The sequence below is a fragment of the Anolis sagrei genome, chromosome 1, assembly GCF_037176765.1.
Source record: "Anolis sagrei isolate rAnoSag1 chromosome 1, rAnoSag1.mat, whole genome shotgun sequence".
Taxonomy (NCBI): domain Eukaryota; kingdom Metazoa; phylum Chordata; class Lepidosauria; order Squamata; family Dactyloidae; genus Anolis; species Anolis sagrei.
Window position 1 is genome coordinate 230,549,889 of NC_090021.1, and position 26,306 is coordinate 230,576,194.

The 26,306-nt window shown below is 41.7% G+C and overlaps 1 protein-coding gene across 2 annotated transcripts; it reads right to left on the reverse strand.

Moving 5' to 3' along the window:
• Positions 1–25,875, reverse strand: DNPEP (aspartyl aminopeptidase). 2 transcript variants are annotated; one of them, XM_067460823.1, is made up of 15 exons: positions 25,702–25,875; positions 25,414–25,492; positions 19,535–19,623; positions 19,226–19,339; positions 17,517–17,642; positions 11,945–12,075; positions 10,753–10,837; positions 10,516–10,620; positions 8,720–8,797; positions 7,005–7,088; positions 6,482–6,642; positions 6,009–6,048; positions 4,237–4,338; positions 1,190–1,357; positions 1–135 (listed from the first exon to the last, which is right to left on the reverse strand). In XM_067460823.1, exons 1-15 carry the CDS (start codon positions 25,705–25,707, stop codon positions 85–87), a joined length of 1,419 nt encoding a protein of 472 aa, XP_067316924.1. In that variant the 5' UTR covers positions 25,708–25,875; the 3' UTR covers positions 1–84. The 2 variants fall into 2 exon arrangements, with proteins under 2 accessions (XP_067316924.1, XP_067316920.1); XM_067460819.1 differs by having other exon boundaries at positions 10,516–10,623.
• Between the last annotated feature and the right edge of the window lie 431 nt (positions 25,876–26,306).

Below are 26,306 nucleotides of genomic sequence, written 5' to 3' on the forward strand. Positions count from 1 at the left end.
TTGGATTGAATGAGGTTTTTATTATTATTTAGCCATTTTGGTGAAAACAGGAAGGCAAGCTTCTCTTTAGCATCGAGACCTCTGTCAGTTGCTCAGCAGATCCTGATTCAGCTCAGGAAACCGCTCAAAAAAGCCCTAGAAAAAGAGAAGGAGAGAAAAGGAGGAGTCAGATCTGGGAAGGATGGGAGCCTCGGTCCTCAGGGAGAGGAAGCCGGGCAGCTGGAGAGAGAGAGAGAGAGAGAGAGAGAGAGAGAGAGAGAGGGGGGGGGGGGGGGGGGGTGGCGTCACCATGGCAGCCAGAGAGGATCATGAGGCACAATGTTTCCATGGAAACCAATCACTGACTCAAGGCCACTGTCGTTGCCACGGTAACATACAGACAAGACTCAAAGGGGGAGAGAGGAAAGAGGAAGTGGGAGGCAGCAGGGCGCAAACCTCAATATGTGTGTGTACGTGGTGGGGAGGAAAAAGGGGGATTAGAAATGCAACAAAATGAAAACCCAGGCTAATTCTTTCACTCCCAAATATCCAGGCTTCATCAAGGGGATCCACGTCCCTGCAAAAACACTTTTCTCAGCCTTGTGGGGATAGAAAGGGAAGGGAGAGGAAAGTGGGCGAGGGAAATAAATGCAGAAGTAATTATAATTCATAAATGTAATAAAATCAATATAAATGAGTACACAGAAATTGAATTGTGGAATCCAGCTGCGGGCACCACAATTCAAGGATATTGACAAGGTTTGAAAGCCAAGCCCAATAAGGAAATGGGGATGTTTGGCTTGGGGGGAAAAAAGACTTGGGGAGGGGGGACACACCAGATAACCATGTTTTAATATTTGAAGGGATGCCCCACTGAGGAAGGGCAAGCTTGTTTTTCTGCTACTCTGGAAGCCAGGGCACAATGGAGCAATGGATTCAAATCAAAGGAAAGAAGATTCCACCTAAACATTAGGAAGAACTTCATGACAGCAAGAGTGGCATATGTTGCCGCTTCACATGGTGATGGAGCCTCCTTCTCTGCAGGTTTTTAGCATAGGCTGGATGGCCATCTCTCAGGAGTGCTCTGATAGTGTGTTCCTTCATGGCAGAATAGGGATGCACTGGATGGCTCTTGGGGTCTTTTCCAATGCTTATGATTCTGATTTCCTCCCCCACACCCTTTGTGCACAACGGGTACGTTTACACCTACCTTAAAAAGTGTGATCGACTGAAGGACCCCTGAGGTGCAACACATTTCGCGAATGGAGTGCATGGCTAGTTGCGGGCAGCCGATATCCAGGACGCGCAAGCCCAGGCGGGAGGACAGGAGGGGTCCGATAGTGGAACCACAGGGAGAGTCATTACGGACCATGAATTCCTACAAGGTTCATACAGGAAAGTGGCATGAAAAAAAATGATGTCAAGACATAAAAATTCAATTAAAACCACATTATTTCCTATTGGGAATTATATTTATTGATTTATTTCCAACACTTGTACCCCGCCCTTCTCAACCCCCGGGGTGGGGTGGAGGGACGACTCAGGGCAGCTTCCAATTGGCAACAATTCGATGCCACATAAAACAACCAATAATTATAAAAATTAAGAGCATTGAAATAATATACTTACAATCTACTAAGCTATTACCACTCTGGTGGCCTTCGTCTAACCGAATTCTATGATTGAGTACTCCATTTAACTTATCAATAAACCATTTCCAAGCCAACTGTCAACATTGTCATTGTCATTTCCGCCGAATTACCTGAAGGCCTGGTCCCGCATCCACATTTTTACCTTCTTTCTAAAAGTGAGGAGGGATGACGATGACCTAATTTCCCCAGGGAGTGAATTCCACAGGTGAGGGGCCACCACCGAGAAGGCCTTGTCCCTCATCCCCACCAAGCTACAAACTACAAGAGAGGAGATTCCATCTGAACATTAGGAAGAACTTCCTGACTGTGAGAGCCGTTCAGCAGTGGAACTCTCTGCCCCGGAGTGTGGTGGAGGCTCCTCCTTTGGAAGCTTTTAAGCAGAGGCTGGATGGCCATTTGTCAGGGGTGATTTGAATGCAATATTCCTGCTTCTTGGCAGGGGGTTGGACTGGATGGCCCATGAGGTCTCTTCCAACTCTTTGATTCTATGATTCTATGATTCTATAAGCGTGTTTGAGACAGAGGCGGGACCGAGAGCAAGATCTTAAGAAGATCTTAAACTCGGAGGTGGGATATAGATACAGAAATTGACAAAAATAAAAATAGACTACTCAATTACTTAGTGATGACCACCAGAATAACATATGCCCAACATTGCCAAACAAAAGAAATACCTACAAAAGAACAACAGATGCCAAAAACAATTGATGTAATGAATATGGATAAGCTAACCCAATTATTAAATAAACATTCAGGTGGATATAAGAAAACAACGGATTGGACACCAATAAGAGACTACATGATACAAAAATAAAATTGATAATAGTACCAAACTGATAATAAAGAGAAAAACTGTTACCTATTGGGAATTGTTGAAGAGGGGAGAGTAAGAATATAAACAATAAAAAAGGACAAAGTGGATCACAGTGGAGAAGATTGGAAATCAAATTTTTCCTTACCTTCTTTCCTTCCCCAGATCCCTAAAAATTCGAGTCTATAACTATGATATGTTTCTTTTTTTCTTTTCTGTCTGTTCACTTGAGGTAATTTTTCCTCATCCTCACTGCCCCACATGCCCCATTTTTAAAGATATTGTAAATAACAGAATGTTGCATTCTTAACTAATAACTTTTATTTTTAAAAAAGGAAAGGGGCATGAAACAGATCTGGCAAAATCCACTTAGTTGAAAATTAAGTATAAGTATAAGGAGAACCAGATATGCTGGGATTCAGTTCTACAATCTTTGGGACATAACCTTTGACAGTGACAAATCCAGAGCCAGCATCAAGGGCCGCACAAGAAGCATACTGAGGGGAAATGGCTGTGAAACCAGGACATCTTGAAAAATAGTTAGGATATTCTCCATGGTTTCTCACCCCCCAAATTTTACTGTCTCTGATCTATTCCATTCCCACTGCAAGCAACAAAACTTGCCCTATTCATTGCTGGTAGTAAAATCCACCTAAAATAAAGTGCCCAGCACTGGTCAGGTCATCCTCTGCTGTAAAGGAGGCTTTGATCTTCAGAAAAGGCAAAAAGCGTTCTCAAGGTATCAACCAGTTCTCTCATTGCAGGAGATGGAGAAACGATTGGGATGATGGATTATGACCTGTTAGGATGTTCTAAGTGTTCCTTTAGTTTACTGGGTAAAGGATGATCACTGGGCACGCAGATATCTAGTTTCTATTGAATTAAATGCTCACAGCAGACAAAGATTCAAACAGACTTCTTTTAAAGTAACATGTTTGTTTACTCATAACTTCATGTATTTAAAGATACAGGCATATTTCCTGTCAGGTTAAATTTTAGAATGTTTCAGTTTGTATTTTTAATTTATTGACTTTATCAGTCTCTTCAAAAACTATATTGCTCTGTACAGTTCTCTTTTATAACAGTCCACTATCAAAGAAAATTAAGCATCAACCGTTTTCTAACTTCTTACAGTGGCATCTGACTGAAAATAGACTTCTGTACTCAGGCAGATACAAGACTCAACAGTTCAAGGCTCAATTGTCACCCTTCTTAAAACTGCATTCTAAACAGTCACGTGATCTGCAGCCCCTCCCACTGCCTCAAGTACATAGAGCTAAGGAAACTGCAAACCAAATAAGACATACACTTCAGGAAATAAAATGACACATTATAAACTGACAAACATAGAAGAGGCTTGAGAAGGTTGCTATCTCTTACAGAAACATTAACTGTGGATAAGGACCCATTTAATTCACAGAGCCTTGAAGCGGCACAGTCATAATGGCCAAATCACCAGGCCTGGTTTTTGGATTTTTTCCCCTTTTATATCATGTAATTTTTGTGTCATCATACCTAATTAAGAGTTCTGGTGAACTCAAAAAATTGCACCACTTTTGTACTGCCTCTGTAATATTATAGTGGTCTTAAAAAAAGATATCACCCATCTTCATTTTTTTGTTTTTATTTAGGGACTATATAGTTGTTTTTTTGTGTTATGGTTGGTAAAACTTCCTTTGGAAATTGCTCAGGGATGTAACAGTACCAGTTTCTATTTCCCTGTATAATAAAAGCATAGCCTCCTATATGCCAACCCTCCCTCTAGTGGCCATGGCCCTAAAGCACAATGCTTACTTGCAAGGGGACCTTCACTTGGCTGGCAATCTCACGAAGTAAAGCCTCAGTGACAGCGGTTGATGCATAGCGTTGATTGTTATTCACTTTGATTGTAGGTCCCTGTGCAGCAAAACAATTCAATAGAGACAGAAGATAAGGAAACTGCAAGTTTTGGCCTACTCATCACAAAAAAATAGTCCCTATTCTCCAAAGTCTAAGCCAGAACTGAAACACAGACAGTGAGAAAAGGCCTGTGAAAGATAGACACTTAGGCCTGCCAGAATGATTGTTGTAAGGATATCTATATACCAGAATAAAATTTCTGTTCCATTTCAGGCCAGGACTAGGGTAGGACTGCCATCTAGCAGTTTTCTCATCCCTCAACTCTGGATCAGCATCTGGAATATGCAAACTTGCCAGAGTTACTAACTTCAGGATTGAACCTATGGCCTTCCACTTTTATCACTCCACATACATTTACTAGCATCTCCCAGGTATTGTGGAATCTATAGACAGGACATACCTATATTCCTACAATGAGAGAGGGGAAGTTAGCCATTTAGGGAAATCTTTCTGCCACCTTTGATTTTCTTGAAGCATTCTTTCAGCCTGTTGAAGCCTTGTTTACAAATCAAATGGCCAAAGCTGAAAAGTCTGTCCTTCCCTGTTTTTTTTTTGTTTTTTTTTTGGGGGGGGGGGGATGCTTGTACATGATTTTCAAAAGGTGTGGAGGTCTGAAAAGAGCTGAAAATGTGGCCAGTAGTATTCCCCTGGTATCTTATGTTACTTCAATACAAAAACATGCACATGCACAATCCCTCTACCCCATTTTGGGATACACTGGAGCATAGGAAGACCAATGGTGGCTTCAATCTTGCAAATGGCTAGAGTGTCTCATCAAATACTGGAAAATGTCAACTTTTTAGTTCACTGGTTTGAGTGTTGAACTAGGACTGAGAAACCAAGATTAAAATTCTCATTTAGCTATGAAGCTTACTGGGTGACTTCAAGTCAATTGCTTTTTTTTATTCCAGAGTTTCGCAAACTGTGCTTCTCCTGATGTTTTGGACTTCAGTTCCCACAATTCCTAACAGGTGGTATGCTAACTGCGATTTCTGGGAGCTATAACCACATAATAATAATAATAATAATAATAATAATAATAATAATAATAATAAATGTTTTCCATCTTCCCTGCACTTTCTGCCCAGATGTTCCCAAAAGAAGAAAAAAAGACACAGTGCCCAACAACTTTTAACATACTTCCTTTCGACAGCCTGCGTAGTGTAGCGGATTGATCATTAGATTATGCTTCTGGAACCAGGGTTTGAATCCCTGTTCAGCCATGGAAACGCACTGGGTGACCTCGTGCAAACCACACTCCCTCAGCCTCACAGGACAGAAATAGCAAATGCCCCCTGAACAAAGTGCACCAAGAAAACCCTAAATGGAGATTCTAAGGTTTGCCCTAGTGTCCCCATAATTTGAAAGGATACAATGCATTTCCTTCTATCTATGCCACTGCATTACATGTACTCCCTCCCAAAGTGTTTACCACACACAATGTTTTTCTCATGCAGAATGATTCCCACCATTTGTTAAAAATAATCACATCATCTAGTTAGGAATGCTGGTTCTAAAGGGAAATAACACCCATTTCAGGAGTGAGGTTTGCACTTGCCAGGTTTGCATTTACTCATATTTGGTGGTGGTTCATTCATTCTGCTTGCTGAGATCCTGTCTCTTCCCCCTTAAATTGTATTTGTTGCAGACTCGTCCCTACCACTTACCTTGTGGAACTCTGGACGGTGGTTCCTATCATGCTTGTCTCTGCAAATAGAGAAAAAGGAACATCAAACTAAGGAAAACAGGCATCCAAATGTCGGAAATGTGATGGAGGACTGGGGAAAACTCCTCCTGACTCCTCTACAATTCCCACTTCTTTTACAGGCTGGGTTAAACTGATAGGGTGATTGGTCTCTCAGACATTTAATATAAGACATTAAAATATGACTGAGTTACATATCTGCATTTATGTCCTAAAGTTCTTGTCAAAACAATTTCTTTCCATTACATTGATGGAATCACACGGACTTCATTTCTGTTGTTTCACAAAAGCAGAGATTCTTTGAAAGCAGAATTCAACAACAGATGCCAGATTCTAAGCCTGTGGCAGGAAGCATATGCAACAACACTTAATTTTTTAGCAAAATCCTCACCAAACCCTGCTGCAATTCTTTGTGCTCAGCAGAGATATACTCACGCATAGTTGGGGTGCACCGCATGGGCCATATCTGCACTGATCATGAAGGACTTTGGCACAGCTTCCTCAAACGCTGTCAGGTTCTGGGGTGAAACTGAGATGCGTCGAAGGACAAGTTCAGTGAGGAGTGACTTAGCCCCTTGGGCGCTATCAGAGCCAACCTGACAGAAAAAAGAGCAACCAATAAAGAAGCTGTTCAAAGTGTTTTCCATTACAACTCCCAGATTTCTTTCTGATTAGTGAGTTCTTGGGGTTATAGTCCCCCAAAAGTAACTTCTCCAAGCCCTGGAGATAGTTTCTTTACAGAATTCTATCTCCTCTCCTGGAGAACAACTTTGCTTCCTGCCTTGATCCACTTCTTATTTCAATGAAGCCTCTTCTTCATAGTGCATTTCCACTCCATCCACCAACCCACCATGTTTGGACACTTCCCAAATTTTTCACCCAAGTCGGAATAGTGTGAGCTCCTTCCACTTTCTACCCAAAAATTAGCTTTGGCAACCCACAAGCTTCTCCCACTGACCTCTTCATTGTCATAAAGGGCAACCAGGCGCACATTTCGTTCTTTATCAAGGGCTCCAGGAGCTTCGCTAGATTCAATCAGGGCCTGTAGAGACAGAGAAGAGGACAGGATGAATGGTCAGGACAGGACAGGAAAACTGCATGCAAAAACTCTCCTAATTTTCTCAGTGGAGTACTACTTCAAAGAAACTCTCTTCCTGGCATTGAAGAACAAAATCAACAAAGAGTCACTCTCCAGCTAAACCGAATCCATAGGAAACCAGAGGAGCCGATTTCTAGAGTTAGAAGTCATTTCCTCATTGATTTTGCTTTTAGATACCAGGAAGAAAGTTTCTTTGAAGTTGTTTTCCACTGGGAAGATTGTGTGTGTATGTGTGTTTGCATTGGGGGACATTTGTGGGGGGAGGATTATCTTTTTTTGATACATAATATTATGCTTTTGCACAAAATATAGCATTTCTTCCAAATTCCAACTGCTTTCGCATTACTGCTGACAAAAATGCTTTACTTTTTGCTCTCATGAGGAAAAAATCCTCAAAAATCTCATAGAAGTCTTCTTATTTTTTATGAATGGGTGTATCAAGACACACTCTTTACATAGAATAATGTTATTCTATCTATCTATTCTATCTTCAAGGAAATACAAGAAAAATGTTTAATATATAGTGTATTGCAAATGAAGCATTTACCACTCTTGATTATGCAGGCAAGCTTATTTTTTCGTCCTGATTGAATTTCTCCACAGGTTATCTGGAAAGTTGAAACAATAGGGAAATATGTTTTGCCCGCCTCCCAGTCCTCCTGAGCTCCTTAAAACCTAGCTATGAAGTTGTCTTCCTCCTCTGTCGGAAAGCTGGGTAGAGCAGAGGATAGATGTGCTATAGAAACAGATTGGATTCTGGCCGTGTCTACACTGATTATTTAATGCAGTTCTAAGTTAGCTTCAAACTGTAGTGGCCAGGCAACAATCTCCCACAAAGTGTGAAAAAAACACCCTTAATGTTTATCAGTGCTCTATGGTGTGTATAATCCCCATCCAGACATCAAACTGGTTCCAGGATTTCCTATGAATGTAATCATCTACACAGAGAAACCACTTTCTTCAATACCGATTTGAAACCACATTAAATGGTTAGTGCAGATGTAGCCGTCAATGAGGGGGCTGATCTTACCTCTATGGAACGCCCTCCCCATGGAGGTAAGATCAGCCCCCTCATTGATGGTTTTCCGGAAAAGACTAAAAACCTGGATGTTCGAGCAGGCGTTCGGTTAACTCAGTGCAATAAGTGTAATGATTGAAGGACTGGCAATTTGGACGACGAAACTGGATCGCGATTTTAGTCAAGAGATGAATTGGATTGTTTATTGATATATGTATTGTGGATCGTGTTTTTATGCTTTTAAACGGTATACTGTTGTTTGTTATAAGTTGTTGTAAACCGCGTTGAGTCGCCGGCTAGGCTGAGAAACGGCGGTATACAAGTATAGCAAATAAATAAATAAATAAATAGCCATAAAAAAGAGCTAAAATACTTTAACTGCAGGGAAAATAACTGAAAATCAAAGAAGATGAATGCAAGTACCTTCATCACAGGAAAAGTACTGATGTCCTGAAGGTTGGCACTGTTGTTTATTACATTAGGATTGCTATCAGCAATAAAGGGTCACAAATTATTATAAGCCTCCTAAAATTGCTTTCCCATGTGAATAACTTACCTGTAGTGCACAGTAGCAGCTATGGAGGTTGTCAAGGCGAGGGGAGAATATGAACTCATTGTAGACACCACCTAAGGTCTGTAAGAAGAATCACAGTGGAGGGAAAAAAGTCATAACCTAGGTCTATTTTTGCCCTTAAAACTCTCTTCTCAATACATCCTGCTGACACCCTCACACAGTTTTGCCCATGTATTTTAAAGCAAGCAAGAAGATAGCAGTTGAATAAACTCTCAAGAGCAGAACACCATTTGATTCCCCATAGCTAGGATCAGTAACTGTGGTTTCACCTTCCTATATCCAAAATATATCTCCTCTTCAGGAATATTCTAGATCAGTGGTTCTCAAAGAGTGCTCCGCGGAGTCTTTGGGGCTCCATGAAGCATACTGAGGGGCTTGACAGTTCCCTCTCCTCTCCCCAAGCTTTCCCTTCTCCTTCCTGCTCCTCCCACTTCTCTATCTCCCTCACCCTCAAAAGCTCCCTTTCCTCTCCTCACTTGCTGCCAAAACCCTATTTCTTTCTCACCGCTCAGGGGATGCTTTGATTGTGCTTTTCCTGCATGGAAGAAGGGAATTGAACTGGATGGCCCTTGGAGTTTCTGTTATTATTGCTACAAAGGCTAGGTGACCATCTGTTGAGGGTGCTTTGATTGTGCTTTTTCTGCATGGAAGGGAGTTGAACTGGCTGGCCCCTAGGGTTTTTGTTGTTGTTGTTATTATTACTACAAAGGCTGGGTGGCCATCTGTTGGGGGTGCTTTGACTGTGCTTTTTCTGCATGGCAGAAGGGGACTGGACTGGATGGCCTTCCAGTATTTCAGTCTTCCACTGAAATACTGTTAAGTTTATATTGGTCCATCTGTGCCTAATATATATACACTATATATAATATATTATAAATATATAAACATTTTTGGCGTGAACCTTTTGTTGCAAAAAGGGCTCAGCAACTGATCCTCTGTTGTGATTCTATGGTACCCTTCCACCAGATGTTATCCTAGAGTCTCAATGAAGGTCCTAGAAAATTCCTAGAGAGAATACATGGGTCTTCCAAGAAGGCTCTAGGGTAACTTCTAGTGGAAGTCATTAATTTCAATAGGGTTTGCGGTAATCATCGGCTTACTGTTTCCACAGTAAGTACAAGACTGTATCTTCCACAGATCTGGTGGTCATACGGTAAGTAGGTGAATAAACAGTAAGAAGAAAGACTCTCCCCGCTGGATCACCTGCTATATAGAACAAGGAGAAAATTTCATCTTCCTAGCAACCAACCCTTAAAAGCCCGCCAGGACCCTAAGATCTTCTGGGGAGGCCCTGCTCTCTATCCCGCCTGCTTCACAGGTGCGGCTGGCGGGTACGAGAGACAGGGCCTTTTCTGTGGTGGCCCCGCGGCTATGGAACGCCCTGCCCTTGGAGGTAAGATCAGCCCCTTCATTGATGATATTCCGAAGAAGATTGAAGACCTGGATGTTTAAGCAGGCATTTGGTTAACCCAATGCAACGAATGGTAACTGACTAAAGGACTGGCAACATGGATGACGAACTGGATCACGTTTTTAGTTAAGAGTCGAACTGGATTGGTATTGATGTATGAATTGTGTTTTTATGTTTTTTATGTTTTTTATGCTTTTAACGTATACTGTTGATTGTTATATTATGTTGTAAACCGCGTTGAGTCGCCGGCTAGGCTGAGAAACGGCGGTATATAAATATAGCAAATAAAATAAATAAATAAATAAATAAGTCCATCTGAAAGTAAATCTGCATATGATCCCTCAAGAAAGGAAAAAAATATACACACTGGAGGCTGAGTATCCACGAGGCACAACTCCATCTCTACCACTTGCTCAGGTTTCACCTCCAGCTGGGAGCAGATGAGGGACAGGAGAGCCGGACAGTGACGATGCTGCTGAAAATGAAGTGGTCAGTGTTAAAGAGAACTGACAAGAGCTACCCTGCAACCCAGTTCTCCCCCGTGATCTAGTTCTATTCCCTCCTAACTGAACCCCTCCAGGCAAAACACCTGCTTCTTTCTCACCAGGAAGGGTGAGGTGGAAATCTTCCCAGACAGGGACTCTTCCTTCTCCAGAGCATCCTGGACTTCTGTGGCCAGAATTGGGACCCTGAGAAAGGTAAGTAACATGTGGTCATAGATAGTTGGACTTTGTAGATCTGGGTCCCTACTGAGTCATGAAACCCACTAGGAAACTTTAGACCTCTTGCTCTCTCAGTCTGAGAGCTTACATCATAAAGAAAAAGAGCAGCAGAAGAAAATCATATGTGCCACCTTACGCTTATAAGAGGAAAGATATAACAAATAGATTAGTAAGCTGTTGCTCCCCAGATAAACTTGCATAGATGGCTTCACACCAGGTTCACAGGGTGATATTTGGCTCCTCCGCAATCCCTGTGACCTAAATTGTTGCAGCCAACATTGATGTTGCATTATTCTTGGTTGCTTCCAGGACTTTTCTGGGAGGTATCTTGATTTATGACAGGAGGGGCACTTCAAAAGCAGCCTTAAGTGCTGCTCCAAATGTTTTTTTAAGTGAACAATGGGGATGCTGGGATGTCAATGAGAGTCCAGGGGGACTAAGGGCCATTTTCAGACTATGGATTGTATAGGCCCCAGTTTAAAAGTCTCCTTGGCTTTAAGGAGTCACCAGGCCAAATTTTCTATAAAAAATCTCCTTCTGCCCTTTGTGGCAAGTGAATCCCTGCATCAGTCTTTTCCTGCTGGACTACAACTCCCATCACCCCCAATGGCGATTGGTTCCCTTTCTCTATAGAAGGGGTTCAGACAGCACACTTGGATCACTGTGACTCAAAAGCGACACACACTGATCTGACAGATATTCCGTTACAAGTGTTATAAACCACCTTGATGTTGTAAACCGCCTTGAGAGGGATGAGAAAGTGGTATATAAATATAGTAAATAAATAAATAATAAATACAGGAGGAAAGGTGGAGAAAAAAAGAACTTCTTCTAAATCAAGCCACAATTGGCAATCTTTAAAGTAAAAAAGTTGGATTCCTAGAGGGTCTCAATTCATCTGTGGGATTCTACCATAGAGAAAAAGAAACTTTCATGGGACTGCCTCCACACTATTAGGATCACCCCTCTGATATCAATGAACCCCACTGACACCCAGGGCTACGGAAAGCTAGGATATCCTTCTTAAAAAGGGATAGACTGAGAAGTAAAGGGGAAATGATGGCTGAAACTCACAGATGGTGCTCAGTGTTTGGTCCAAAGCTCTCATTCACATTGCGCTGGAGGTGGATGGCCAGATGGGGGATGCGGAGAATGGGACGCTCCACCCACACCAATTTCTGCTCCAGACGCCCTGAGGACAGGTCCTGATAGTGAAAATAGAAAGGATATTATTTTAGTACTTGGACAAATCTGCAGTACTCATTAGTTAAAAATGAAAAGGGGAAATATGGCTGGCAGCTCAGAGTTCCAGGAGAAAGGATTGCCAAAGAACAATTCCGTAGTTGTAGCTCTCAAAGGGAAAAACAGCTATGGAGACAAAACAAGAGCAATCTCTCAGATTTAACCTTCAAGCATGCAAGAAGATGGCCAGCCAAGTTTGATTGAAAGGATAAAACTGAAATATTTTTCTCTCCCTTTACCTTTCCCAAAAAATAACAATTAAGTTTTGCAGGGAAAGAACAAGGGAGTGGAAAGAGTTTATGATTTCTGTCTTGCAACATCTTTGCTGAAATTAAACTTGAAGTCCTTCTTCACTCAACAAAGACAGCTTTGATTTTTTTTAAAAAAATATTGAGGGTCAATATCTACAGTGATACCTTGAGTTAAGAGTTTAATCTGTTCCATGACTTAGCTCTTTACTCAAAACACTTTTATCTCAAAGTGAATTTTCCAACTGAAACTCACTGAAATGCTATTAATCTGTTCTGCCCCCCCCCCCAAACCCCTCTCATTTTTGTTACGTGTTTTCAAACAAGAAAATGTATTTTATAAATAACGAATAATGCAAAAATGCACATTCACATTGAACAATAAAAAATAAAGATCAACTAAAATGGAAGAAGCACAAAATTGTGGCAAGGAAGCACAAAGTCAAAGTGAAGAGGCAGAAGCATCATTTTCTTCATATTGCACTCATTCCAGCCTCCCTCCTTCTCTTGCTCCCTCTCCCTCTTCACAAAGCCAAACATACCAGGAATAAAAATCACTCAAAATCAACTAACCCAAAGTTCCTCAAAGTGGGCAAAGCAGACAGCAATATCCCAAAGCGGACAAGAGCACAAGGCTCATAGGCTGCTCCCTCGAAGCCCTAAAGCCCTCTGCTCTCATGCCAGCGCTCTTAACGCTGGCTCTTAACAGCAAAACACTGTTCTTATGACAAAGCAAAACTTGGGCCGAGCAACAGCTTTAAACTCAAAACACTGTTAAGTTGGAACACTCTTGAGTAGAGGTTCCACTGTATATGTATAAACCCAGGAGGCCCCCGGCTCTCTATTCCTAATTTAATGGGAGACTAGAAATTTGGTGTTTAGATCCATTGTGGCTAGGGTGCATGCCCTATATTTAGATATTTATATATTACTCAAAGATGCAGCAAACACCTTATCCACAATGGATATATACACCAAATTTATAGTCTCCCATTAAATTAGTAGAGAACCTATGATTGCCTGGGTGTATGTTGGTCCACCACTCCCATCATTCATTACTGTAAAGCATTGCTGGCTGGAGCTAATGGGAGGTGGAGTCCCAAGACATATTGAGAACCACAGATTTGCCACCTAGCTTTTTTTTTGGTCGTGTCAGGAGCGACTTGAGAAACTGCAGTTGTGGGAGGCTTCTCTCATGTCCCCGCATGAGGAGCTGGAGCTGACAGAGGGAGCTCATCCGCCTCTCCCTGGATTCAAACCTGCAACCTGTCGGTCTTCAGTCCTGTCAGCACAGGGGTTTAACCCACTGCGCCACCGGGGGCTAATAGCTATATATTCAAAGCAGCAGAGACTGGAAAGGGGTTGTTTTGCAAAAACTGGGTCCCACCAGCCAGAGAGACTTCCTGTCCCAAAAAACCCCATTGGTCAATAAGATGAGATGTGTCCTATTCTTCACCGTTGGGAAAACATATATTCAGAAAGATGTGTGCTGGGACAATAAGGGAAAGGAGCCATAAGGAACCAACTTCTTTCAAATATCTGGAATGTCTTCATAGAATCATAGAGTTGGAAGAGACCTCATGGACCATCCAGTCCAACCACCTGCCAAGAAACAGGAAAGTCTTCTACTACTTCACCTCATTTCTAACTTTTTGGCACAAATGTTCAATGCATTGTACTGTCGAAGACTTTCATGGCTAGAATCACTGGGTTGGTGTAGGTTTTTCGGGCTATATGGCCGTGTTCTAGAAGCATTATCTCCTGACATTTCGCCTGCATCTATGGCAAGCATCCTCAGAGGTTGTGAGGTCAATGCATTTTTAGGTTTGCTGGAAACATGAGGACCAAAAAATTTCTTGAATACAAACTGAACTTACAAGTCTGCTCAAGCTACCACAACTTGCAGGTCTGCTCTGAAGCAACCTGTTTTTAATAAACATTTGTTAGCTACAAGCAATTATGGTTTCCCTGTAGGTGTTTTAGAATTGGCTGTAATGACTGCCAAAATACAAATAGATAACATTAACTTCCCTGTAAATCCCACATTTTCTTCCCTTCCTCTCATTACATCAGCTCTCTACTCTCTACTATTTGCCTGGGATCTCACGTATCCTCCAAGAGTATTCCAAGTAATGACAGCCTAGAGAGATTACAGAGTTAATCCCTTTAGGTTCTAGAAATGCATTTGACTGAGCACTGCTGAAGTACATTATTTTCAATTACGGTAAGGACATTTCCTCTTTCTCCACCTCCTCTTCCGAACTGTCTGCTTCATCAAATAAAAGTACAAGGTGAAATCATAGCAGCCACCCTAGCTCAAATTAGCCGGCTGTAGTAGAAAAAGAACCCAGAATATAAGAAGCAATCATTATTCGCAAATGGATATGAATCCCATCTGTGTTGGCAGAGTGCTTTGTAAGGCATGATGATGGGTCTCTATCCCTGGGTCACAAAGTACCTGAAGTTTAAGGGTTGAGGGAGTAAAAACAAAGCCTCACCTTATCCTAAAATCATCCTCACCCAAACTAGAACCATGTAAATATACTAAACAATAACAGCAATAAGGAACTTGTGGCAATGGAGATCTTGTTTGACTCCACTGACATTAGTAGCTGTCAGCATGAACAGTCATAAGGGATGGTGGTGGACATCAGTTCAATAATACTATCTATAGGCCTGCAAACTCCCCACATCAGACTACAGAGGGGATGATTGGACTTGCAATTTAGTACATCTGGAGCAGGCACAGGCAAACTTCGGCCCTCAAGTGTTTTGGACTTCAACTCCCACAATTCCTAACAGTCTACCATCTGTTAGGAACTGTGGAAATTGAAGTCCAAATCACCTGGAGGGCCAAAGTTTGCCCATGTCTGATCTGGAGGGTGCCAGATTGAAGAAGTCTGGCTACATGAACAAAAACACCCCTCTACCAATGGTAAGAGATCATTTCTCTCACATTCACTCACTCACTCACTCACACACACAGAAGGAAAAGCCAAATTAGTCCTCTAATAACTCTTCCAGTTCTGGTTTCAGAGACTGGATGCGGCAATTACATCAACCTTACAAGTAAGTGCAATAGGTACTAATCCACTTGTCTACAAGTATAAAATTTTTACTTTTAGTGCTCATGCATATGTATGGGTACATACTGCAGATCCTTCAAAATAAAAAAGTAACAAAACCATTCTGAGCTACATGATTTTAAAAATTAAAAAGACAAAAATGGAAATGTATTCGGCATCTGATTTCTACCGTGGTGTAACTTCAAAGAAACAATTTTCCTACCCCCACATAAAAGGAGAAAAGCCTACAGTACCATTACAGCCATTCTTATATTTCTGGAACTTCTTCAAGTGTATTATTGTTGCCATCAAAAATGGCAATAGAGAATTTTCACTCCAACAAGAGAGGTAAGTTTGATGGAAGGCCTTTGAATAGTCTGGCTTTCCCGACTAAATGGGCAACCATAAATTTATTCCTCCTTCACCATCATACATTTCCTTTAGTACCCACTTGTGTTGGGTTATTTCTGAAGCATTTAGCCATCTTAACTTGAGCTGGATCTACATTGCCATATGATGTAGTCTGAAATCTGCATTATATGGTCAGTGTAGAATCATGCAATTCAGTTCAATGCAATTAAAGTACATTATATAGGTCTCACAACTGACCAAATATAGCTTTAAACTGCATTATAACAGTGTAGATCCAGCCAGTGACAACCTATGTGTGTATCCCCTCAATGGATTGTCACCTTGTTGTGGTGAGGGGGCTTGCGTGTGCCAATGAACCTGCGGGTGTAACCACCGGAGTCATGTACTCCCAAGAGGGGCCACAGGGGAGGAACCAGACCAAGAACAACAACAGCTGTGAAGGAGAAGAAGGCTGCAACAGACTGAGAAGCCACCATCATTGTGTTAACCATGCCGCTGGTTGGGACCCTCACTCTATGAAGACTGTATGTTGATTGGTTGTGCACCGACCTCCACACATAAAAAAACTCTCTCACAGGCATCTTCTAAGAAAAATAAAAGAAGACCAGAGCTCTACAGTCACCTATGTATCCACCGCCAAGACCCTACACTTTGAAGGCCATCATATTCAGACTACCAGGGATTGCCTAAGTAAGTAAGTATGACTGCTTAGTCTGAATCAAGTCCCATGGCGAAATGGGGTTTATACTGAGGTAGGAGTATCTCTTTGCAAGAAACAAAGCAAACACAAACATCCTGCCTCAACCAAAACTTCATGTAGGTCACTTTTGGTTTCGGTTTTATTGAAACAGTATGAAATGGTGTGGGCTTTGAGTCATGAAGTTTAAGGTCGAAAAACAAAACGCCGTGTTGCAGACTATGCACTTGACTCATATCCTACTCAAACACAGATAGAGCAACAAGGTTCTTTGAGCCCACTCATGTTTATTGGGATTGAAAGAACAGATGAGCTTGTTCATTAGACAATAGATTAAAAGTGCTGATGTTTAATAACATTTTTATGCACTCTGTCCCTGTGAAAGGTACTTGCAGTTAATATCTCGGCTGTAGCATTCTCAATCAAAGCACTGCCTGTAACCCGACAGTTCCACATAATAAACACTTCAGTTCACTTCATTAAGTATATCAAGCATATATCAATCCATGTTTAGAACTCAATCCTGAACCCATTACTTAAAAATCTAGTCAATCAACCCATAGCTTCAGTCTTCAAGTATATACATCAACAAGCATTCCAAATAAATGACATCAACTTAGCTAAAAATCAATTAAAATCTTTTGCCATCTGACAGGTGTGGCACTACATCCCATATCTGGTAGAAAAGAAAGTACAATTGGTGTTTGAACGTCATGTATACCAAAATCCATGGATGTTCAAATGCCATTCTATCCAAGGGTGGAGCAAAATGCTGTCCCTCATAAAAAAATTACAAAATCAGTTTGTTTTTTGGATTAAAAAATACATTTTCAAGCCAAGTATGGTTGAATCCGTGGATACAGAATCTATGGATATGAAGTAGCACTTCAGTTTTGCCCATGTAACCTAAGCATGCTAACTTCTGTAGTTTGGTATTGGAAGGAAGACGGTTGAAGGACCTTAGGAACATACGGCAAGCTAAGTTTCATAGCCCACTATCCAATACCTTAGGGAGGACTGACCTTGACAATGACTCTTCCAGCAACAGAGAGGTCACGGTCAAACCAGGTGTTCCAGATGCCACCCCCATAGGTCTCCACTGCCACCTGGACAGTGCCTTCCTGGTTACGTTTCGAGGAGCGTTTCACCTAGATGTCACACAAACATATTGGTATGGTTATCCAATAGCCGTCTGCACAGATACCACCCTCTTCTCGCAATGGATAGGAGTGTCAACTGGTCAATTATAAAAGATCAAACCATACTTATTATCGCAGAATGGGGATAAGTTCTGATCCATACCTGATGGTTTCTCTAAACTGATTGCATCCAGGCTTTTATTAGGCTCCCTTTGTTTATTGTGTCAACTGTACCTATTGACATGTATTATGCAAAATGCTTAATCAATGTTTTTAAGAGTAAGAGAAGAGGTCTTGACTGAATAATTTCTCTCAATATTCAAGAAAAATGTCTGGAAATAAGGTTAGAAGATGGGTGTAAATTTAAAGTACTTCTGCATAGAATCACAGCCACAGGGAGGAAAAGTAGTTGAAGCCATATTGGTAACCTTTGTCTGCCTGATCTTTTGGGACTTTAGTCCTAATAAATAACAGCCAATGAGGTCATAATTAAGGGATCATGATTCTGGCAAGTAAAAAGATCCACAGGGCCAGAGACGGAAGACTAATACATCTCGACATACAGCCTCACCCAGATATGTTAAATCTTGTATACACACTGAAATCGACTCCAGCCTGTTGGTTGTTGCAATCTACCTCATGTTTCCATAAGGTTTCAGCTGCTAGTCTTTAGATGTTTTCAGTTAGTTATAGATTTGTATTAAGCATTTGAGTTTGTATGGGTCATTTAAGTGTTATTTTTGTTTGTTATTAAGTTCAAAGTTAGGTTATTTTTATATTGTTTGATAAGGTGGGTTTTGATGAAATTTGTTTGCATGTTTCTGTGTTTTGGCATCAAATGTTTGCCATATATGTTGGAAACGGCCCTGAGTCCCTTCGGGGAAATAGCATGGTCTACAAATAACATCATCATCATCATCATCATCATCATCATCAGCAGCAGCAGCCGTCCCCTGCCACACGTTGCTGTGGCCCAGTCTGTGTATATGTGTTTTGTGTGTGTGTGTATATATTTGTGTATATGTGTATATATGTGGTTTTGCACGTGCATTGTAATGTATTTTTTGTTTTTTGGCTTTTAAAGTCTCTTCCGCTGTGTTTTTCATTGTTTTTATGAGTGATGGTCACTCATCGGCCTGAGAAGTGTCTTGTGTCCAAATTTGGTGTCAATTCCCCCAGTGGTTTTTGAGTTCTGTTAATACCACAAACGAACATTACATTTTTATTTATATAGATTATTTATTATGCTTGCCACCCATGCTCTATTTGTAGGTCCATCTAACTCAGTACTCTGAACTCTGATTAGCAACCAGAGATCTCCAGAGCTTCAGACAGGATTCTTTGCTAGCCTTACTTGGAGATCTCTGGTATTCCCTGGTGATCTCCTATTCAAGTAACTGCGTGTGCCTAGGATGGTTTTCTGACTGGAAAGTATGCAGCTTCAAAGGAAGTCATTGTAGAGCGACAGATTATAGAGAAGACAGGAACAATGGAGGGAAGTAAGCAGAGAAGTAAGCAGAGAATTAAATCCAGAGCTCTCGCTGGGTCTTTTGCTTTTAGAAACCAAAAGCAAGAGAGGTGAACTGGCTTACCCGCAGACAAGGGCTATCCGTGTGGGCTCCAATCAAGGTGAATCCATTGCCGGGCTGGAACTGGCCTCCCACGGCAAAGGCAATCAGTGTTGAGAAGTTTCTGGTCACAAAATACTAGAAATTGAGAGGAAATATGAAAGACGTGAGAGAAGGGACAGGAGGCATCAGTGTTTTGCCCACCCCATGAGGTGATATGAGTATCAACAGACTTAACCACATCAACCACCAGCTCCAAAAAGAGAATAAGAACAATTGTTGATCAAGATCATAGAGAAGAGAAAGAATTCCACTATCCATTCATTTCCCCACCTTTCGGTTTGGCTGGATATCCCAGTGTTCAGTTTCCTTAAGCTCCTGAAAACCAGCTTGAAGCAGGCGGCTCCGACACTCAGCAACCACTGCAGGAGGGGAGAAAGAGCACAAACAAGTCACAAAAGGTGAAAACTACCACAATAACAATACAGACTCTATAAAATCATGTGGTCGAATAAATCAGATAACTTTGTTATCAAAGTCCCTTTATTCCCAAGTGACAAATCCCACATCAGTGCTGCTTTCTAGCTGTGAACATCTTTTCACCCAGCACCACAGAGTCCAGAAGTAACTAACTGAAATTTATTTACAAAAATAATATACAAAAAGGAAAATGGCAGTTTCCAAAAAGCAGTAAAAAAAGGAAAATGGCAGTTTCCAAAAAGCAGTAGAAAGGGTGCTATGGAACAGAAGTAGTCCAAAATACGAAGATCAATAGTCCAAAATAGGAAGGTGCAAATAATCAATGATGGCAAGATACATGAAATCCATGAAATCAAGAGCAAAGCCATTAATCCATAAATCCAGAAGCATGAAACAGGAACATAGGCATTATTCCATAAGCACGAAAACAAGAACTTTTCCAAGACAAAAACTATTCCAGGAACATAGACAACTTGAAAGCTAAACATGAACTTGATTTTTAAGGCAACGTTGTCTGCTCTAATGAGACCAGGAAAGTATCTCTTAATTTAAGCACAAACCTAACCACAAAGCCATGAGATCACCCTTTCAGTACCTGTGTTTCAAGGACTGTTTCTCACAGAGTCTTCCTGACCTTTCTTTTGCTCTCTCCCTGCAGAGGTCTAATCACATATAGCGGGGTAACTCCTCATCTTCTGAAGGCTGAGAAGGCCAATTCTTAAGAGAAAGAGAACCCCAAACATCTTCTATCTCTTTTGCAGCTGTAGGCCCTTTTCTTCGATCTACGACCTGCATTTCTATCTGTTTGTCAGCTTGATCACATACATTCTGGGAAAAATCCATCATTCCCCTAATCCCGCAAGCAGAATCCCCAGCGTCTTGCTGCTGAGCCTCAATAATCAGCATAATACAATGCTACTTGCCTTCACCCAGAAAAAGTCATCCCAAGAAATTTTGCTGTTTGAAGTACAGAAGATGGAGCACCCTCTCATTTCATATAGAAAAGTCAATTATCCTAGTTGCTGAATCCTTCTTTAACAGTAAGTAGTAAAGGGAGAGCAAGATCAATTGCTCATGAGGTAATTTGATCATTTGATTCTGCAATGATAAATTCCAGGCTCAAGCGAGAGAAATCCAGCCCTGTCCCACACCCCAAGCTCTCCAATGTTCACCATAAGACCACAGCTCTTTCCTTATGCCACCATGGCACCAGGTGCTTTCCCACTTTTTGTATAGTCTTTTATATGGGTTAATTATGGGAAATAAGAGCTTTAAGCAAAAATATATCAGTATTTTGGATTGCTGCTTTTGGTCCTGGCCTCAAGACTTCACTAATCCAACTTCTGTCAGAGTCCGGCTTTCCTGAGAGATCTTAGGCACAATATTTAGGATCTGTTTCTGCACTTGGTATTACTGCATAAAGAGACACCATCTTTTGAAACATGACTGTTCGCAAGGTAACTATCGCATGACGATGTCCACATCCCAATACCAATCTGTCTCCTCTCCATAATGAATGCATCCCCTGTTACTGACAGGATTTTCCTCCTCTTCCAATCTCCCCCTTCCCCTCACTATTTCTAAGGTGTTTATTTCATTTTTTAAAGAAAATTTGCATTAAAAAAATAACCATGCCTGGAACAGTGCTTTAAATAACAAGTTCTATGGAGTTCTGAGTTGATGTTTTATGTGTGTGTGTGTTTTACTTTATTGTATTTTATATTGTGATTCATAAGCTGCCCTGAGTCCCTTTGGGGAGATGGTGGTGGGATATAAGAATAAAGTTGTTGTTGTTGTTATTATTATTATTATATAAGCGAAAGTGCAGGAGTGGGAATATGAGGTTATGGGGAAGGAGGAGAGCAGGTCCACAATCACTGCTATCAGTGATTGTGCAACGGTCATGGGATAGCAACATGTGATAAAGTCCTAGAATTTATCTAAATCACTTTTTACTCACAGCCCTTTTCAGTCCAATGTCCAACCAAAACAAATATACCGTATTTACTCGAGTATAAGCCAAGATTTTCAGCCCTTTTTAAGGTTGAAAAAGCCCCACTCAGGTTATACTCAAGTCAAAGTTATTTATCATTTTACTCATTTATTATATTTTATTACATCTACTATTTTACTATATTATTATTACATTTATTATTTTATTCTATTTATTATCATTACATCTATTATTGTTACATTTATTATTTTACTCTATTATTACTGTTACTATTACATTTCCATTATTTTACTCTATTGTTGTTTTTATTACATTTATTATTTTACTTTATTATTATTGGAAGGATACATAAAATCACATTTACATTGAAGAAGGTTAGAATGGCTTAATCAGAGTTGGACAGTCTTATCTTAAAGTCTGATATAAATATTCAAAAACATTTAACCTACTGATGCTTCAATTAATGTAATTTTATTGGTATCTATTTTTTATTTTGAAATTTACCAGTAGCTGTTGCATTTCCTGCCCTTGGCTTATACTCAAGTCAATATGTTTTCCCAATTTTTTGTGGTAAAATTAAGTACCTTGGCTTATATTTGGGACAGTTTATACTCGAGTATATATGGTAATTAAGTTCCTTCCACAGAAAGGAGGAAAGGCGGGGAGAGGAAATGTGGCAGCAGCATCTTTGGATCCCTTTTTAATTACCCCATGTGCTTTCACAGGTATAAACCTGTTTTTTATCAGATGCAGGACAGCACCTGTAAAATGATTATAACCATCGAGCAAAAAGGTTCTTGAACATATGGGCAAGTGTGGACACACACAGGACAAGTTTCCAATGCATTCAAAACTCCTTAGATCAAGAAAAGCCTGTCTGATCTGCCACAAAGATATATCTAACGAAATCAAAGATTCAGATAAGACGAGGTTATAGTCACCTTGGCTTGAAAGTTCTGCAGAATGTAACGGAGGCTCGTTTTAAAAAGCAACATCATCAACAAAAGGAAGTGAAAGAAAGACTCTTCTACAGTCTCCCAGAACTAATCAATTTAGCAAAGACAGATTAACCCAACTGCTTTTTTTGCAGCTGAAGTGAAGAACTGACATGCTAAAAATAAACACTCTGAAAAAAATGAAAAGTGAAATACAATACGGTGTGGATGGGGAAGAGTTTGTTTAAATTTGCAGGGAGGGCCTTTTCCAGACAGGCCCTATATCCCATGTTCTGATCCCAGGCTTTCTGTTTATCTCAGATTATCTGGCAGTGTGGACTCCTATAATCCAGTTTAAAATAGAACACCTGGGATCAGATCCTGGGATATAGGGCCTGTCTAGAAGGGCCTGGAGTAAACCAGTGAATGGTGTCAATGGTGGTGAAAAAAACCAAGCACAGAATCACTTTGAGTAGAGTTTACTTCAAACTAATGGCCCTTCCACACAGCCCTATGTCCCAGAATATCAAGGCAGAAAAATCAATGAAATAAATAAACATGTGCATTTTGCATAAATGCTATCATTTTTAGACATTGTGAGCAGTAGTAATAGCTTGCCCTTCTCCCAGGACTGGGATCCTATTCATAGGAAGTCCCCAGGTTACAAACAAAATACATCTATAGCAGGCACAGGCAAACTTCGGCCCTCCCAGTGTTTTGGACTTCAACTCCCACAATTCCTAACAACCTACTAGCTGTTAGGAATTGTGGTAATTGGAATCCAAAACACCTGGAGGGCTGAAGTTTGCTCATGTCTGATCTATAGGTTTGTTCTTAAGTTGAATTTGTTTGTAAGTCAGTACAGGTACATTTTAAGTGTAACTCTATACACACACATACTGAATATTAGCTTTGGATAATATAAGGAAGGGTTAACACCCCTGTATGTATGTCTACACACACAGAGTATATTAGCTTTAGATCAGTGATTCTCAACCTGTGGGTCCCCCAGTGTTTTGGCCTACAACTCCCAGAAATCCCAGCCAGTTTACCAGCTGTTTGGATTTCTGGGAGTTGAAGGCCAAAACATCTGGGGACCCACAGGTTGAGAACCACTGCTTTACATAATATAATAAACGGCTAACACCCCTTTTCTGTCTTGTGCCCTGTTCAGAAGATTTCACCTCCCTTTCTGTCCCTGTGATAATTGCATTTTGAAAAAACTGGGTTGTGGTCTCAGACTCCTTCCACACAGCTGTATAGAATCCACACTGAACTGGATTATATGGCAGTGTGGACTCAGATAACCCGGTTCAAAGCAGATATTGTGGATTATACGTGTGAAAAAGATCTTGGGAGTCCTCATGGACAACAAGTTAAGCATGAGCCAACAATGTGGTGGCAAAGAAAGCCAATGGGATTTTGGCGTGCATGAATAAGAGTCCAGTGTCTAGATCCAGGGAAGTCATGCTACCCCTCTATTCTATTCTGCCTTGGTCAGACCACACCTGGAATCACACTGTGTCCAATTCTTGGCACCACAATTGAAGGGAGATGTCGACAAGCTGGAATGTGTCCAGAGGAGGGTGACTAAAATGATCAAGGGTCTGGAGAACAAGCCCTATGAGGAGCAGCTTAAAGAGCTGGGCATGTTTAGCCTGAAGAAGAGAAGGCTGAGAGGAGACAGGATAGCCATGTATAAATACGTGAGAGGAAGTCATAGGGAGGAGGGAGCAAGCTTGTTTTCTGTTGCCCTGGAGACTAGTAGGTAAAGGTTTCCCCCTGATATTAAGTCCAGTCGTGTCTGACTCTGGGGGGCTGTGCTCATTTCCATTTCTAGCGTTGTCCATAGACGCCTCCAAGGTCATGTGGCCAGCACCGGAACTGTGGCGCAGCTGGCTGTGAGTCAGCTAAATTAAGATTACCATTGACTGAAAGGTCATGAGTTCAAAGCCAGCTCAGGTCGCAGTGAGGGTCCGACCAATATGTGTAGCCTGCTGTTGACCTTTGCAGCCCAAAAGACCGTTGCATCTGCCAAGTAGGAAATGTAGGTATTGCTTATGCGGGGAGGCAAATTTAACTAATTTACGAGGTCATAAAAATCTCCAGCAAGCATGCAAAGAATGAGGAAGTACTTCATCAGTGTCACAAACGGTCGGTGAAGGAACGGCTCCTCTGGTGGCCAAAATACCCTCAAGAAAAGCTGGAATGTTAAATTGCCTCTGTGTGTCTGTCTATATATGTTGTGTGTCTATGGCATTGAATGTTTGCCATGTATATGTACATTATAATCCGCCCTAAGCCCCCTGCAGGGTGGAAGGCAGAATATAAATACTGTAAATAAATAAATAACCTTCCCGCTGCAGCGTTACCTATTGATCTATTTGCATTTGCATGTTTTTGAACTGTTAGGTTGGCAGAAGCTGGTGCTAAGAGCAGGAGCTCATGTTGCACCCTGGATTAGAATCTGCAACCTTGCGGTCAGCAAGTTCAACAGCTTGGTGCTTTAACCCACTGTGCCACCGGGAGACTAGACAAAGAAAAATGACTTCAAACTACAAGAAAGGAGATTCCCCCTGAACATGAGGAAGAACTTCCTGACTGTGAGAGCTGTTCAGCAGTGGAACTCTCTGCCCCGGAGTGTGGTGGAGGCTCCTTCTTTGGAAGCTTTGAAACAGAGGGTGGATGGCCATCTGTCCGGGGAGCTTTGAATGTGATTTTCCTGCTTCTTGGCAGGGGGTTGGACTGAATAGCCCACGAGGTCTCTTCCAACTCTAGGAGTCTATGATCTGCCTTGCTATTCTGGGTTTTAGGCCTGTGTGGATGGGCGGGAAGACTCTTACCATGGTAAGGGGAGGGACTCCGGTTCACAAACTTCAGCAGCTCCTGCGCCGCTGCCAGCACCGCCTGCTTGGAGCCTGCCTGGGGAGGGAGGAAGGAAGGAAGGAAGGAAGGAAAGAGAGCCGGATCAAAGCGGTGCAGGAGGGACACAGCTTGAACTGCCTGTTATGGCTGAGTGCGATGGAACCCTGGGAGCCAGCGCCTGCCAAGCCCCGCTCCCAGGATCCCAGAGTATTGGGGTCAAGCTGCATTCATTCCCGAAGGAGAACGCCCTCCGCCTCGCTTTCTACCTGCATGGCTTCCTGTGCTGAGCCCCGCACCGGGATCAAAGCAGCGCTGTTTGGGAATATAAACCGAAAGCGGCTCCTCCTCTTTGGAGCTGGAGAAGAAGGAGGAGGAGGACGGGGAAGGCCGCGGAGGCCCTTTCTCCTGCCCAGAAAGAGAAAGAGGAGGAGGAGACGGAGGAGGAGGAGGAGGAGGAGAGGGGAAGGAGGGCGGTCCTTTCGCCGGACACAGGCCCTGCTCCTCCTCCTCCACCCATAAGGCGCCCCCTTTGGACACACTCCTTTGGCACACTCATGCGTACACACCCCTTTGGCACTCGTCCCCCTTGTCTTCTCTCCCTCTTGGGAGGCAACACACCCATTGACCTGTGCGTTTACACCCCCCAAGCACAACAGGGGAGTTTAATAATAATAATAATAATAATAATAATAATAATAAAATAATAATAAAATAATTGACAAAGAAAAAACATGGCTGCGGCTCACGAATGGAACTCTGAAAAAAGAGACGGAGGGCCTGATTCTGGCAGCCCAAGAACAAGCCATTCCAACCAATGCCATCAAGGCCAGAACTGAAAAGTTGACAACAGATCCCAAGTGTTGACTGCAAG